Source organism: Colletotrichum costaricense, assembly GCF_030867565.1.
Source record: "Colletotrichum costaricense strain IMI 309622 chromosome Unknown Scaffold_11.1, whole genome shotgun sequence".
Taxonomy (NCBI): domain Eukaryota; kingdom Fungi; phylum Ascomycota; class Sordariomycetes; order Glomerellales; family Glomerellaceae; genus Colletotrichum; species Colletotrichum costaricense.
Window position 1 is genome coordinate 826265 of NW_026848240.1, and position 15816 is coordinate 842080.

General features: G+C 51.3%; 6 protein-coding genes across 6 annotated transcripts; 3 read left to right on the forward strand and 3 right to left on the reverse strand.

Moving 5' to 3' along the window:
* Window positions 1-106: 106 nt before the first annotated feature.
* Window positions 107-4781, reverse strand: CCOS01_10633 (uncharacterized protein; the record flags this gene model as incomplete). Its single annotated transcript, XM_060458787.1, has 2 exons — window positions 107-4684; window positions 4743-4781. The coding sequence occupies 2 exons, from the start codon at window positions 4779-4781 to the stop codon at window positions 107-109; spliced, it is 4617 nt and encodes a 1538-aa protein (XP_060310589.1).
* Window positions 4782-5605: 824 nt separating this feature from the next.
* CCOS01_10634 (uncharacterized protein) lies at window positions 5606-7580 on the forward strand (the record flags this gene model as incomplete). The annotated part of the gene is made up of 2 exons (XM_060458788.1): window positions 5606-6606; window positions 6662-7580. 2 exons carry the CDS (start codon window positions 5606-5608, stop codon window positions 7578-7580), a joined length of 1920 nt encoding a protein of 639 aa, XP_060310590.1.
* A 186-nt stretch (window positions 7581-7766) lies between these two features.
* CCOS01_10635 (uncharacterized protein) lies at window positions 7767-8326 on the reverse strand (the record flags this gene model as incomplete). The annotated part of the gene is made up of 2 exons (XM_060458789.1): window positions 7767-8044; window positions 8128-8326. 2 exons carry the CDS (start codon window positions 8324-8326, stop codon window positions 7767-7769), a joined length of 477 nt encoding a protein of 158 aa, XP_060310591.1.
* Window positions 8327-8707: 381 nt separating this feature from the next.
* Window positions 8708-9055, reverse strand: CCOS01_10636 (uncharacterized protein; the record flags this gene model as incomplete). The annotated part of the gene is made up of 1 exon (XM_060458790.1): window positions 8708-9055. A coding segment is annotated over one exon (348 nt), but the record flags the coding sequence as incomplete, so codon positions are not given.
* Window positions 9056-10287: 1232 nt separating this feature from the next.
* Window positions 10288-10686, forward strand: CCOS01_10637 (uncharacterized protein; the record flags this gene model as incomplete). The annotated part of the gene is made up of 1 exon (XM_060458791.1): window positions 10288-10686. The coding sequence occupies one exon, from the start codon at window positions 10288-10290 to the stop codon at window positions 10684-10686; it is 399 nt and encodes a 132-aa protein (XP_060310593.1).
* A 1021-nt stretch (window positions 10687-11707) lies between these two features.
* On the forward strand, window positions 11708-15745 carry CCOS01_10638 (uncharacterized protein; the record flags this gene model as incomplete). The annotated part of the gene is made up of 4 exons (XM_060458792.1): window positions 11708-13643; window positions 13694-13922; window positions 13972-14073; window positions 14122-15745. The coding sequence occupies 4 exons, from the start codon at window positions 11708-11710 to the stop codon at window positions 15743-15745; spliced, it is 3891 nt and encodes a 1296-aa protein (XP_060310594.1).
* Window positions 15746-15816: the final 71 nt, after the last annotated feature.

The following is a 15816-nucleotide window of genomic DNA, read 5'->3' on the forward strand; positions in this document are numbered from 1 at the left end:
CGATTGTTCCTATCGTGTGGTCCAACGCCTCAGAACGCCGGTTCTAAACCTCCTCAAACCTACAGGAAAAACGTCTACCCAAGAAACCACCTCGCCATGTACCAATTCACATCAAAAGATATAATGCCCGAACACCCTTCTCCGCCGCCGCGATGTGCCAGGGACGTATATCCGTCCCCCTATCTACAACCCCCCTCGCGCGAGCTAGGGTTCCAAGACCCCTAAAGTAGGTGAGCATCTCCCGCATGAGAGGCTCGTACATGCGCGGATTGTTATCCGCATGTACAATGTTGACCTCTAGGACAACAGGCGGATCTTCGAGCTTTGTGCCTCCGCGTTTGACGAGATAACCGCTGATAAGGGCGGGGTTCAGCTCGCCTAACGAAGAAGAGTTGCTCAGTCGATGCGCTAGCACGGCGCCCCAGGTCTGGTCTGTAACGTCGAGGAGAATGGCGTCCCCTTCGACAGGATCGGCATTACCGTCGCCTGGTGTTCCGCCCGGAGTTGCGGCGCTTGTTGTGTTTTCTTTCATGGGCGTGGCCGGCGTACCACTCTGCTCTGGCGAGACTATCGATGCCTGTGGAGTAGACACGGGCGTCGTATAGAAGGCCGAGGATGTTGTTGCCGGGACTTTAATTGCAGGCGGAACCAACTGCATGGATGGATCCGTATCGACCGAAATCAGGGTCAGGCTGACTGTTGCTACCGACTCCGTCTGAGCCAGACCCTGCCAGAACCCAATCTCTTGCGCATCCATGAAGCCGCACTTGGAGATGATGACTCGCCAGTGGACTTTCCACTTAGAAATCAAGTCATGGGTAGTTTCCCATATCTCGTGGTAGACGTCATTGAGCGATGTAGATAGCGCCTTGCCCTTGCGACCAAGGTTGTAAGATGCCGTCATCTGCTGGCATCCCCTGTTGTCAGTCCATGCCGCGGTAATCCATCTCTCGTCGATGCTCTGGGCGTAAGCGATGTGAATGCAAGTGTTCTCATGCATCAACGATGACGAAGACGGATTAGAAAGCTTGAAGTCGATGCCTCTAGGTAGCGACTGTTCAAGCATAATGGCCGGTGATGGCATCGGCCCGCCAAACAGCGTACAGCGGTCATACGTTTCTATTGCCAATTTGATCGCATCGCCAGGAGTCGGTTCTACTATTCCCGTAGAAGAAGTGAGAAAGTCCAAGGGCACGAGTTGCAAAACCAATTCGTTGACTGGAGTCTGCCGCTTGTCCGTCAAAGTCCTTTTGTGCATCTCAAAGAGCCGTTTGAAAGCAGTGCAAGCCTCCACAATAGACCCAGGATGATCCGGAGGATAGACAAAGTATATCACATAGTTCTTTTCCGAAGCGTTGGCCGAAATGAGCCCCTGATTGAGTGCTTCCATGCGGTCATCCAGGCCGGCGACAATGTGAGGACTGACGGTTCCTGGTGAAGTGGCGATTTTGTCTACCTCATAGGGTAGAAGGCCATCGGCCACCTTGGAACTGGTTGCAAGGCGTTCGAAAGAGCCCAACTTGAGAAGCTCGTAAACGTTTCGCATGCGGTCCAGGAAGGCGGCGGCAACGTCTGACATCCCATCCCAATGGGGGAAGACACAAACAACATTGACGTCCTTTGTGCCTTGAGCAGGACCCAAACCCAAGCTTTCCCAAAACTGAACGCTCGCCGGCAAGACCGATAGTCTGGCTTCTGCACGTCGAAGTTCCATGTGAGGGGCTGGGATTTGGAAGAGATTGTTTGGCTTTGGCGGTTCTGTGTTATTATCCCGCGGATTGACCGGCCTCGGATGAAGTCTATTCGGTGGGCCAAGCAGGGGCACGTCAGGAATCTCGACCACACCTTTGAAGTTGCATGTGTTGAAGTCTCCCAGACAAGCGGGAATCACCTCGCGCAAAGCTTGCAAAGCAGTCCGGCCAAGGGAGGATAATTGGCGCCGGGTCTCCGGTATGATTGCCGAGTTCAACGTGTTCGCATGCGCATCGCGTATTCTCAAATTCCCAGTGACCGCTTGCTCGGTGACAATTTGAGCGATGGTGATGGTGTCCTCATCTGGGAGTGAAAGATGAATAGGCAGTGACTCTGCATCTTCAAAGTACTTCGTAATCAGCATTTCTGAGGCTTCAGCCTTGGCCAGCTTTGGAAGGTCCAAAGCTAATGTAGGGTCGGAATCCTCGACAGACTCAATGTCTCGGAGGGAAGTAACGTGAGACGCAACGTCGTCATCCAAGTTCAGTCTTCGAATGCTTGACTTGAAGGGCGACGTCGGTTCGTCTTCCGACGTGCTCGAGTCGTCTTGGTCTGATACTAGGCTGATGTCATCGGCATCGGATGCTAGGTCATCGCCTTTCCCGGGACTTGCAATCAGGGAACTGTTCTCGAGGTTCCCTGTGATGGTTCGGATCAGGGCGTTTGTGTGTTCTGGTTGTTTCAGTGGCTTCCTGCCCTTGCCGTGTCGTCGTAAGTAGTCGGTAGTAGGCGGCCCTTGATGAAGAGGCTGGTTGTTGGATTCTTGAGGCAGGCCTTGGAGCGTCGGCTTCCAATCAAATCGGCCCCCTTGCTCGTACTTCTTGTTAACAAGAGGCAAAACCGGATCAAAGTCCACGCTGTCGAATATGCTGCCTTTCCGCGCAGGGGTTGATTGAGGGGCAGAGCGGATATCTGCTAGAGAAGCCCGAACTCTTTTGTAGACAATGTCCGGATCGAAAGGACTCGACTCTCTCTTCATACCGCCTGCCCTGTCCGTATTGGATCGCTGTTTTCCTTCGTCCATCAACGTGCTCCGCGCATGCTTCAACTCCGGCTTGGTGAAAATTGGAGGACTTGGTTCAGGCTTAGTATCCTCTACCGGAGGAGGCAGCAGTTTTGCCGGCTCAGGCATAGTTACTGGGAGGACAGCAGGCATCGGTGGTCCGTCAGGCATGCCCAAGTCAGGTAAGCCAGATAGGTCGAGGTCATCGCCTTCTTCGTCGAAGAAGTTGAAGTCGGCATCAGTAATGTCGGTATCCCCAAACATGTCCGGGCCCATGTCGCCAAACAAATTATCATCGTTGTCTCCCCCAGTAAAGGAATCCGCTCGACCTTTGCCATTTTCGTTGGAATGCTCATTCGCGTGTTCGTTTGCATGCTCGTTCGAGTGCCAACCGTCAGCGTAGGAATCATGTTGTAGCGTGCCGTGCATCGTGGTTGCGTCGTGTACAGTAGCATCTGTCATGGTAGTATCTATGTCAACAACTGCCATGGTGACTCCAGGGGCTCCTGGGCTAGAGGTCGTCCCGTCCATCGAAGGCGTGATACCGAGGGGATTCTGAACTCCGTCTGGTGGTGTTGGATACATGGCACCTGCAGCTGCCGCATTGCTAGCTCGTCTTAGTCCTAGTGGTGAATGTCCGTTTGGTTGGTGTGACGAAGCTGCTGCCGAAGCCTCCTTTGATGCCGCAGCTTCCCTCTCTTTCTTCCTCTTGGTGACTTTTTCGTCCCTGTCTACGCCCAGCTGAAACCAGGTTCTGGCCTCATTAAGGAAGTCAGAAGTCTCATCTTGCGCCAAAAGTACAGAATCTCCCAGGCCGTTACTTCGCGCGAGCGTGACGGACTTCTTGCGGAAACAGAGGACTGCTGGCCAAGATACCGTAGCCACAGCGGACAATAATGGCGTCGATTTCCCTTCAGCTTTAGAGTTGCCAGGTTTCCGGCGGAGCATCTGTAATGCGATCCATGGACATGACTGTAGTAACGCAGGAGACAGCCCACGGGACTGAAGGATTTTGATGCAGGTTTCTCTCCATTGTGAGGATCTAGCGTCCGCATTCCTCCAAAGCTGGGCATCCGGTGTCTGTCCCAGACCAAGTTCGGGGTACGACGGGCCTCCGCCGACAAACCCTTGGTAGTTCGCTAGAACGCCGAAAGGGGCAGCCAATATCTGAGAGCCTAGTGCAAGTTGGCTCGGACTTGATGGTTCATTCACAGACAAGAGACCCTCGCAACAGGATAAAGATAAACTTATGACTAGTGCGCCCGTCGTGGTAAGGTATACGCGAAATGTTCCCACGACTGCAGACTCCGTGTCCTGAGCTCTCTCGGTCTGACCGTCTCGTGTAACCTTGGAAGGAAGTAAGACGGTTCGATGATTCAGGGGGATTGCTGATACGCGGTTGCAGAATGATGCTGAAGTTGTTGACAGAACGGCCGTAATAAATTGCTCGTATGCCTCTTTTATGGGAACAGAGCCAGTGCCCTTGGAATCGAGTGCGCCGGCTGACAGAGGTTTGGAGTCGGGATCGGAGGAGCTTGGCGGTCCGGAGTTGCCCATCTGTGGGTTCCGTAATGATAGGTCGAGGGCCGAGTTACTTGACGACGAACTTGTTGGTGTATTCGAGGCTTGCTGTCCTTGAGCGCGACCCTTGAACAGACTTATTGGTTCAAAAGAACCTTCGTCAACCATCAGCAATGTTGCGCCCACGACGCTCACACTACTGTCCAAAACCCTTGGGTTATCGTCGCCAGACTCCACATCCTTGCCCGGAATGTGGAAATACCACACAACCCGTCTGTTCGCATCGTAGTACACAATGTGGTTGAGGGTTCTCAGTTCGGTCTCGACATCGGCGGCGATTGAAGGAAAGCTTGACGCCTGTTCAGGAGAGGGCTCGTAGACTCGGTAATTGATGGTAGATATGTTATTCTGGCAGCAAGCTGTTATCAGTGATTGCAATCCACATATTCCAACGGCCAGTACGAACATTTAATAGAGTATTAGTATCGTATTCGCTCGTGTCCATGTCGACGGTCGAGTCTCGCGACGGCGGGATGTGTTCCGTGTCGCAACATCAACTCTCGGTCGCTAAAGCTCCCAGGGGCCGCAGGAGCCGGTTCAAAGCTGTAGGCCGGCAGTCATAAAAGTAATGATTCGTTACGGCATCGGTTGGAATTCGCTATGCGACTGTAAGAGGTTTTGATACGGTTGTTTGGTTGATTTCGCGAAGTCATCGACTCCATCTCCGTAGGTCGAAAGCGCGACCAATGGACCGGCTTCTCGGCATCAACCGAGTCCAACACCGTTACGGGATTATCAAGCGTATTCGAAACGAACTATGTTGCCAACTGATTGTGCGATACTAGATACTTGGATGTCGTTTGTGTTTGGAATTTGTTGGATTTGTCGTCGAAGAGCTGATGTATCGCTTTGATCACTTTGTCGACGTTCAAGCCTGGTTGGGTCGGTAAACCGCCGGAAATCCAGCACTGTCGTTGACACGCAGACAGCCCAGATTCACGCGGCTGAATGCACTAATAGGGTCCTGCTGGGAATCAGCGGGTTGCTTCGACCAATGAAATCAACCAAAGTCCCTGGGCAGCTAACGCAAAGTAGTGGGGCAGTTTGGAAGTCGGAAAGGAGTTAGCTAATCCTCGCCTCACCGAGACCTTCCTTGCTCCAGCCAAGGTGAGGGCCCCCCACCAGCCAGAGCCGGGGACTCTTATCTAATCGGAACTTTTTGGGCAAGAAAAAAAAAAAGTCCCCTCGGCCGCAATTCCTTCACACCTAGTCGCATTGTCGCGAAGCACCCGCCCGTACAATTTCCACCAGCGGTCTCCGACAAACACGATGAAGTTGACGAACCCAGGAACCATTCCGGTCTACACCGTTTCCGGTGCATCGACTGCCAGGCCTCTGCCGGATTGGCTGGCCAGACGAAGAAAGCGATCACTCAAGAACGACGCGGAGTACCAGAGCCGAGTCGAGCTTCTCCAAGATTTCGAATTCGAGGAAGCCAGCACCTGCATTCGCGTCAGTGAAGATGGTGACTGGGCTGTCAGTGCAGGAACATACAAGCCTCAGATTCACGTTCACAATCTCCCACAACTGTCTCTGTCGTTTGCGCGCCACACGAATTCTCTTACAGAGAAGTTGACGATCCTCTCCTCCGACTACTCCAAGACTCTACTCCTCCAGGATGACCGACAACTCGAGTTTCACACCCCGATGGGCTGCCATTACAAGATTCGCATACCCCGTTACGGCAGAGACTTGCTCTACGATCGGCAGTCAACCGAAGCGCTCGTACCAGCCGTGGGAGTCGACCAGGATCGCATGGGTGAAGTCTTCCGCTTGAACCTGGAGATTGGCAGGTTCATGAAGTCTTTCCAGATCGATGTCGGCGGTGATGAGGAGGGAGCTGGCCTCCAAGGGAGTATTGATGCCGGAAGTGTCAACGCTGCGGCGTTGGCCGAAGGCTCCCATGGCCTTGCAGCTTTTGGAACCTCTATTGGCACGGTGGAATTCTGGGACCCGAGATCCAAGTCCAGAGTCGCGCGTCTAGGCTGCCAAGAGGGTGGCATCACTGCCTTGGACTTCAGCACGTCGGGACTGTCCATTGCCACTGGTTCCGAGACGGGCATGGTTCAGCTGTTCGATCTCCGTCGCCCAGTCCCTCTCTTGACCAAGGACCAAGGATACGGCTTCCCGATCAAGAAGCTCATCCACATGACAACAGCTTCTCAAGAAAAGAAGATTTTGTCTGCCGATAAGAAGATCATCAAGATTTGGGACGAGACGGATGGTACACCATGGACTTCAGTCGAACCCATTGTGGATCTGAACGATGTGTGAGTTACGAGACTGCAATCTTTTTCCTTTGAATTCTCACTAATCAGAAACCAGCGCTTGGTGCAAGGATACCGGTATGCTTCTGACTGCCAACGAAGGCAAGTCTCAACACTCGTTCTTCATTCCCAGTCTCGGCCCGGCACCACGATGGTGCTCTTTCCTCGACAACATGGTCGAAGAGATGGCGGAGGAGGTCCGCACCGAGACATACGACAACTACAAGTTCTTGACGCTGCCCGAGCTCAGACAGTTGAGCATGGAGCACCTTATTGGCAAGACAAACCTGCTCCGTCCGTACATGCACGGTTACTTCGTTGCATCGAAACTCTACGAACAGGCACGCCTCATCGCCAACCCGTACGTTTGGGAGGAGGAGAGGACGAAGCGCATCAAGGAGAAGGTCGAAAAGGAGCGCGCCAGCAGAATCAGAGGCAACAAGAAGGTCAAGGTCAACCAGAAGCTTGCCGACAAGCTTCTCAAGAAACAGGAGAACAGAGAGGTTGTCGACGAAAAGGCCGGGTTGCTCGGCGACGATCGTTTCGCCAAGATGTTCGAGGACGACGCCTTCGCCGTCGACGAGTCCACCTACGAGTTCCGTGCTCTCAACCCCAGCACCAAGGTCGCCGCAAAGGATACTCACGAGGTTGGTGTCAGCGCTGCTGCCCAGCCTGTTGTGGATCAGGGCCCCAAGGGTCTGGGTAAGAAGGCTACACAGGAGTACCAGATGAAGATCTCGTCTTCCAACCAGAAGGGCCAGGAGCGCGACACTGCTTTGGGCGCCCGGGTGCAAAAGTCCGGCCGCATCAGCAAGACGCATCGTGGAAATGCCTACGGCGAAAAGGCGGTCACATTCGTTCCCCAAGGGAAGAAGAAGAACGGAGGCCCTGTGGACACTCACGACGACTCCCGGCCGCGCGACCACAAGAACAACGCAAGAAGAAGCGCCAGCTCAAACACATTCCGAAGACTTTAAGGACAAGCGCTATGTATTTTCAAAGGGCATAATAATGGTACAAGAAAAAGGACTCTATACGCTACGCAGATCCAAGTTCGTCAGTCATCCAGTCTCGACCGCCTCAGCAAATGAACCATTACACCAGCACCAAGCCAGTTGGCGGCCGTCATCCCTCCCATACCCTGAGTTTCCTCTCACATTCGCCTACTTGCGGCCCCACCTCATCAACTTGCGCTTCGACTCTGCTTCCTTGAGGCCCTTTTCGAGATCTTCCGGGCGGAGTCTGGGCGTAGGCGGAACGTCGTCAAGCCTCGCGCGCCCGCGGTGGCTACGTGGTGGAGACGAAGACTCCTTGACTGATCTGGGGAACTCGGTCCTCCGCGGCGTGAGAGCGGTGACGACCTTTCTGGCGGACTTGCGCATGGTCTCTCTGATCTTCCATTCTCGCTTCTTGGCAACGTAGAAGAGAACGGCCATGCCAACTGTACAATCAAGGGCCCGGTTAGCGAATGGGGGTTTTGAAGGAGTTGGTGTTTTGGTTTTTCTTGCATGGATTGTTACGTACTTCCGAGGGCGCCAACAACAGAGACGACGACGATGATGGCAATCATGGCTTCACGGGACAGGTTGACGGCCCCAGGGCTGTCACCAGAGGCTCCTGCCTCGGTATCGACACCATTTCCAGATGAACTGGCGTCTCCAGGAGAGTCTGGATAATAGGTTTCGGTCGCCAGGGGAAAGAAGTTGGAGGTTGTGGTCGCCATCTTGGTTGGAGGTCGAGGTGCCACTCGCAGAGGGGCAACGGTGAAGACGGTGATTTGGAAGGATGTTGGAAAAGTTCTTAGAGAGGCACAGCCAGGCAAGGTGGGAAGGCAACCGAACGAGAGAGAGAGAAAACGGCGTCAGAATCGTATGAGTAAGGTAGAATAAAGAAGCTGAACAAAAATCGAAAGGATACCCGGCGCCACGAATGTGGCCCAACTCACTATTTACATTGTTCAAGCGCCCAGAGCATTATTTTCTCACATGGGGGAGCCCAGCGCCAATCGTTTACTCCATCCCCCTCCCCTTTTCACCCCATCTGCAAGCAGCCATACAGAGGGAGCAATCACTTAGAGTGATGTGACTGACGAAGCGAAGGGCCCTCACGACACCCCCGTGCAAGTGCATACATAGCATTTCTCACACGGCACTTGCGAGCACGCACGATAGCACGTCGGCCAGGGTGTGCGTGTGGTCCGAAGACCCACGTCCGGGGCGCAGGAACCGTATCGAAGCACCTTGTTCGAGACCGTGGGGACGCCCAAGACTTTCAAAAGAGAGGACGACCTCGTTTGAGCCCAGGGGACGGTCGAAATAGGCTCGCGACGTTCCCATTGGCGTTGAGCGACCTCGAAGCGCCGGCACACGGCGCTTTCACATCGGGGCCGGGATGTGGTTGGCCAATCAGCGGGGGGAGCCTGGGATGGGCGGCTCGGACGAATTTGGTGAGGTGCAGGGGTCGAACTGCGTCCCGTCACAATCCTACCTAAGGTATTGTGTCAGTGTATCTTTTGAGCTGCATTTCCTCACTGTTTAACTCCATCGTTTTGTATTACTAGAGGATTGCCGTAGTACATATAGACGCTACCCTGCCCTCGAATTCCGCACTATTTAACCTTAACCCTTTTTATAAGTTACCTATCCTTTTTTCTATTCTATCCTCTCCCTTATTAAGGGATCGCTAGAATTATAGTTTTAATAGTTTATTAATAAGTTAGTATTATTATTTAAAAATAAGTAACTTACTCTTATATATAGGTACTAGGAGTTTTATTATTACGGAGATAGTAATAGATATACTAAAGTACTTAAAAAAGCTTTTTAATAGATTTTTAATATTATTTAAAGTAATTATCCTCGAGCTATAAAAAGAAGCCGAGGTATTATATTAATACGGCCCTATTTATCTCGTTAATACTAATAATACCTTTCTTAGTATAAGATATATTAATAATATTTTATAATTACGTTACTACGTTTTATAAATCGTACTTAACGTTAGTAAGGTTTTTAGTATTATTTATTAAGTTTTTTATTAAGGTTATTATCGTAGGGTTAGTTTAGTTATTAATATTTTAATAAGTATTTTAACTTAATTTAGAGGCTTTTATAGCTCTTAAGGAGAGGCTTTTAAGGGACTTATAATTAGACTTTTTATTTATTATAAATAAAGCTATTATAGTTAAAGCTATAGTACTACTTACGGACCTTAATAGTAAGTAGTTAGTAATATAATTATTTTTTTCTTATAATAAGCTTAAAAAAGTATTTTAATTTAAGTATTAGGTAGGTACTATACTATTTTATTAAAATTATATTCTTATATTTATAACTTAGAAAGAATTAACTTTCTTTAATAATAAGGTACTTAGAGCTGCATTTCCTATTTGTATTGCATGTGTACGCGGCCGGAGTCAGTCACTCGAGATCGGTTTTTGAGAGGTTAACTGTCGCCGGCAGTGGATGTAATATCGACGAGCTTAATTGTGTGATGAGGGAGGGGTTCTCGCATTCTCCGTTGACATGACGATCCTGCGGTGTGATGGCGCGCATCTGGAGCTGATTCGAATGGCCTGCGTCTTGAGAGATATACTTTCCTATGGCCTCCCGCTCTATCTGTGATGCCATCTGCACGATTCGTCACCGTCACTTCTTTCCCTCCCGCTGACAAGAGAAGCAGAACATGTTCGTTGTAGGACCAAAAAGCGGGAGAGCCGAGTGGGACAAGCAGATTTTGGTCTTTCCCCGATCAAGCGCGGGCCACCTCTATTCCGACGATGATGCCTTGGAGGTATCACTTGCCGCCTGCTGTCCTTCCCGCTTATCACTCATGTCGTTTCCTCGGTGGAGATCCTTTTGGCATTGCTTGGCTTTTCCTTGGGAAGTTCTAAATCTGGGGGCGACTGCCTTGGCCTCCAGGCTGATTTCTCGGATCTTTTTACGCATCTTTCTCGGTTTGTCATCGCGGGGAGGTTGTTGCCGGAGCTGGCGTGACCTGTCAGCAGGTCGTATCAGAGGAAGGTCGTACCTGCACGGCTGGAGGTCAAGCGGTCTCCTCTCCCGGTGGCCATGGAACGCATAGAGAAGCCACGGTTAAAGGCCGTCCCGGACCCTGCCATTGCTGACGCGGAGAGATAACAGGAAAGTGTCCTGAAACCGGCGACTGCCAAGGGGGAGTCCTCGCTGGGATACGTTCTCCTACTTCTTTTGGATATCGGGCTGATGTAACTTCAATACAGATGTGCTGATAGATTGGTGTTTTCCACTACTTACTACCGTCCTGATCTGGATGCCTGAAGCAAGATCGAGTGATTGGCATTGCTACTGCCTTTTAACTACCATCCCTTCATCAGTTCGGCAAACTCCCCAGGCAATTTGTCATGTGTTTAATTTACACCAACCGCTGTTCCGGGCCAACGCAGGTAGGACATGGGAAGCTTCCGACATATGTAGACGGTAAATGAAGTTCTCATTATGTGCCGAAAAGGTCTTGGAGACGAAAAGTCTAGTTCATGTCAAACCGGGTTTTCTTATTTGCCAGAGAAAAAACATTATCTTGACAGCATGGTACATCAACAGGAAGGAAAGATACACGCTTCTGGAAGGCATGGGCGGTCGAATGCAGGTAGCTAAGGCAGGTATCTTGAGCAATTGCTCTAGAAGCGTGGTTCCTTCCAACCGATGATAGAGAGCGGCTGTTGCCACATTGTTTTTAGCCATTGCTTTCCTGATCTCAAAGGACGAAAGCTCTTTCTGCATCCCAGAAAGGAACCATTAAGTTCTATGCCTTGCGATTACCAAAACCCCATCAGCATTTGTGGCGCGGCAGGTAACCTTCGAAATACCTCCCCGTTCTGGAGATCCATCTCATTAGGTCGTGATGTGTTGATCGTTTCGTCCTCAACTTCAATTCTCATAGCCCGCTGAGTCTGACAGAGCTGTTGCCTCCCGTTTTTGTCTCCCCTAGTCCTCCTAGTTGTCGTCACTTTTCCTCGTCCAGATTGGCTCTCTGCTAAAATTTGCTGTCTTGGACCAGAGACTCTAGATATTGACCACAGCTTGTGGTTGTAGTAGCTACTACGGCCTCTGGCCTCTTCCATACCATGGCCAACAAATCCAGCCCCGACCCTCTGTCAGAAAATGGTGGCATATTCCGACACGCTAGGCTCAGTTCCAACCCCCGTTCGAAAGGATGCAGCCCATATCACTGTCCTGAGGACGGTTCCCAGGCCGAAGACTCTCCCTCAAGTGCGGAGTCCCAACCGTCATTGCTCAGCCAGCTGAGAACCTCGCAGCCGAAAGTCAAGCACGTCATCCAAGATGATGGGAACGAACAGTATCATGTTTCTCAGACACGCGGCCACCGGAGTAACCCTTCATATCATCCTGAAGAAGACACAGAACTTGTTGGGGAGATTGATACGTTCGTCTTCGCACCACAGCCCAAGTACAAGCCGAATCAGTTTTCTGGCCACCAGCAGCGTCGATCTATCAATTTCAGTGCCCTCAGTGGGCGGCAAGATGCAGTGCCTCAAGAGGACTGGGCAGATGCCGGCAACGTACGACCTACCCAGCCCCAGGATCAGCCAGCTTTGATAGACGATAATAGTCACCACTACAACGACGTCGAAACCCATGCAAACAATATGCCAGCTGTTATCTCTCGAAGTGATCCAGGACGAAGGGGGACTCCTTTTCAACGCTTGAGGGCTGCAGAAGTCAACCCGGAGCAATCGAGTAGCCACGGTCAGCTACCGGGCCGAGTCCTCTCAGATCAGATTACTACCAGCTCTGAGAGAGATTCAGCTGGAATATCTGTCTCGAGACGCCCCTCTGTCCAGGCCGAGCAGAAAATAAATGGGTCTGCCATCGATGACCGCAGCATTCGACCCTTTGCTGATGCCGATGCCATTCTTCCCTGCGATCAACGGGAGATTCTGCAGCCTGCACTTGAAAAAATGGCTACTGATAGGGGTTTTTCTTCACAGCGGCACAGCTCTCGGGGAGAAAATGAAGGCAAACAACAGCAATGTGTAGTTTCAGATCGAGACTTGGAACCACGCCTCTCCGAAACTAGCAAACCCGTCGATGATGATCGTGTGATACCTCGTCAGATAGCCCGAGTTCAAAGACAGCATCACGAGACAGTTGAGATTCGGTCGTCTACTCCAGTTGGCGACTTAGAAATGCCACAGAAACAAACTCCTGGTTCTGCTCGCAAGTCGAATCGACAGCACTCTTCGCCTAGAGAGCAGTCAATTCGACGTATCAGGCGCGACCAAGATGCCAGAGACGTTCCGCAACGTACGAAATCGCGTCTCTCAAATACTTCTCGGCGTCGCAAGCACTCCCACCGCCAATCACAACACGGCAAACCGAGTCAGGAAAAGGCCAACTCAGGCTTGGAGAAGCAGCAGGTTACGGCAGAGAGCCACTATGAAGCACTCGAAAGTATGTCGGCTCACTACAACAAAGTTCTCAGCTACTCAAAAGAAGTTGAGCACAAGATGAATAGTCGTCTCCTGGGCCAGAAGCAGCAGATCGAAGAACTGGAGACTCGTTTACAGCAGTATCAAGCACGTTATCAGAAAGACTGCGACCGCCGGGTGCAGTCGAACTCAGAGCTTTCTCTTTTACAACATCAGAAGGACGAGCTCTCCCAGAATCTAGCTCAACAAGGCGGACGACTGCATGAACTAGAACGGAAAGTGGCCGATCTGCAAGCTGAGAGAGAAACGCAAGACAAAGAAGCGACTAGATTGCACCAAGAGCTGGAGGTCACACATTCCAAGCTCGACAAGTTTCAAGAGAAAAGCCGCTCGTACAAGGATCACCTCAATAAGGCTGTTGCAGAACACCAACAACTCTGGCAAAATTCGAGAGATATCACCGAAAACACCATCAATAGCATGAGAAAGGAGCATCAAGAGGCGGAAGAGAAGTTCAAGTTGGCCATGGCAGAGAAACAGGCTGCCCAGGATAAGTTGAATCTCATTTCCAAACACAAGCAGGTATTTCTCCAGCAGGAAGTGGCAGCGGGTAAGCAGATTCGATTCGAAGATTAAGGTCGCTGAACTGACATTGAGAAGCGGCATCAAAGATCAGAGACTTGACGTCAGCCCTGGACAATCTTGAGAAAGATTTCGAATTTGAGGCACAGAGAGCCAAGAAGTTGGAAGAAAAGCTCCTCGACGTGGGTGCCTTGAATGGTCTGCTGCGCCAGATCGATGAGAATGTGGCTGGAGTCTGCTCGGAGGTGGACAATATGCAAGCGCGCTCTCTCGAAGCGCCCGCTGTGCCGTCCGAGGTCATGAGAAGGTACTTTCCAATTGCCCTCGTGTCGTCCGTTTGTAACTGACTTTTGCAGGTTGGACGAAATTGCGGGCCACGTGCAATTTTTCCCTCAAGTCAACGTAGAAGATGAGCTTCAGCGAGCTCTGGAGACCTTTCAAAAGGAAATGATGCCACAGTAGGTGCCCGCTGATGTATTCTGACTTCTCAGCTGACATATGTCCAGACTTTTGGAGGAGTTGAAATCCACTATGACTGGTCAGTCCATCGAAGAAAAACTGCAAAGTCTACAGGAGACGCTCCAGAAACAGTCGTTATCGATGGAGACGGAGCGCGAACATCGTCAGGAACAGTTGATGCTACAACTTTCGGAGAGAAAGGACGAGAACAGCAAACTTGCACAGGATCTTCTGGCCAAGGATGCTGAAATCGCAGATATGTCCAACTGTGTTTCTGAACTTAGTCAAAAACTACGAGAGGCGAAAGACTCTGCAGAGTTGGCATCAAAGAGGGCAACAATCATGGAAGAAAGGCTCCGAGAGTTACAGCAAAGCCTCTCAAGCAAGGATTGTCAGGTCGCAGAGACGCAGACTGAGCTTCAGCTCCAGCGACAAGGGCACGAGACCAAGATCCGAGAGCTTCAGGAGAAATTACGGATTGCCGAGGAAAGTGGCCATCTGCAACGACAGCTAGCCGAAGAGACGGAGAAGAATCTCGCAAAAAGGACCGAGGAAGATAACGAAACCCAAACACTGCTGAAGAGCTCGGAAGAATCTCTGCACCAGGCTCAGCAACAGTTGGCAATGGCCGAGACGGAGGTTGAACGCCTCAAGGCCTTGGACAGTGTTACCAGAGCATCGAAACTCGAAAAGGAGTTGGAGAATGCTCATCAAAGAGTCACCAATCTCACACTCAAGCTTCGCGATACGCAGGTCTCGGCTGCTAACAACGGCCAGCTTGATCAGGTAGCCGAACAGCTTGCCCAGCTCCAAATACTGAAGGAAGAAGTCAAGCAGCTCAGGTCAAATGGCAAGGCATACGCGGCGGTCAGTAAGGACTTCGCAAAAACACTCGACAGACAAGATGCCACGGGAAACGACGATATTCTGATCCCTGATAGTCTTGTGCTGCCGGAACCAATGCTTCCTGTGTTGCTGCAGCAAGATGTTTATGATCCTCTGAACGACTTTCAGCCGAGCTCCTCTGACATGCCGCTGATCCGAGCCAGCAAGCGAACGGTTTTTCGCAGTCCTGTTGAAGAGTCGGAAGATGAGATGCCTGCGCCATCAGTCGAGCAGGAGAAGTCGCAGCGAATGGAGGTAGCCGTTCAGGGATCCAAAATAAGATCGATCCTCCGCCCCCAGAGAATTCCGGTTGCAAAAGCATCGAAAGGAAGTAACAATACCATGGTCGCGCGCCATGCTGGACACTCTTCGTACAACCGACCCGTGCAAAGTGTCCCCAAGTCCAGTCAGGAGGCCATCTTGGGTGTCAAGAACAGCCTTGTGGGCAACCGCGAGGCAAACCTCGGCGATTTGACCAACCCTAACGAATGGGAAAGACTTGACGGACCAGCGAGCTTGTCGGAGCAGCGCGGAACCAAAAGGTCTAGCAACGCCCAGCAATGGTCTCGAGGCTCGAAACGGTCCAAACCATGCTTCACCGAGAATGAAGACAATCGGGAGACTTCACAGGCCGCGGGAAGCAACAATGAGGACTGTCTCCGGGCTGAACCACCGGAGCGCAACCAAAGAGACGGCAATAGGGTGGCCCCAGTAACCGTGGAAGATGATCAAGTTTCCCACCATTTCTTCCCAAGCGCTTCCAAGCCGAATGAGGGCACACGTTAAGGGAGAGTCCGCAGCTTTAGTATCATCCATCGAGGTTGGTTTTCTTGGACGTGGACTGAATATTTATGTGG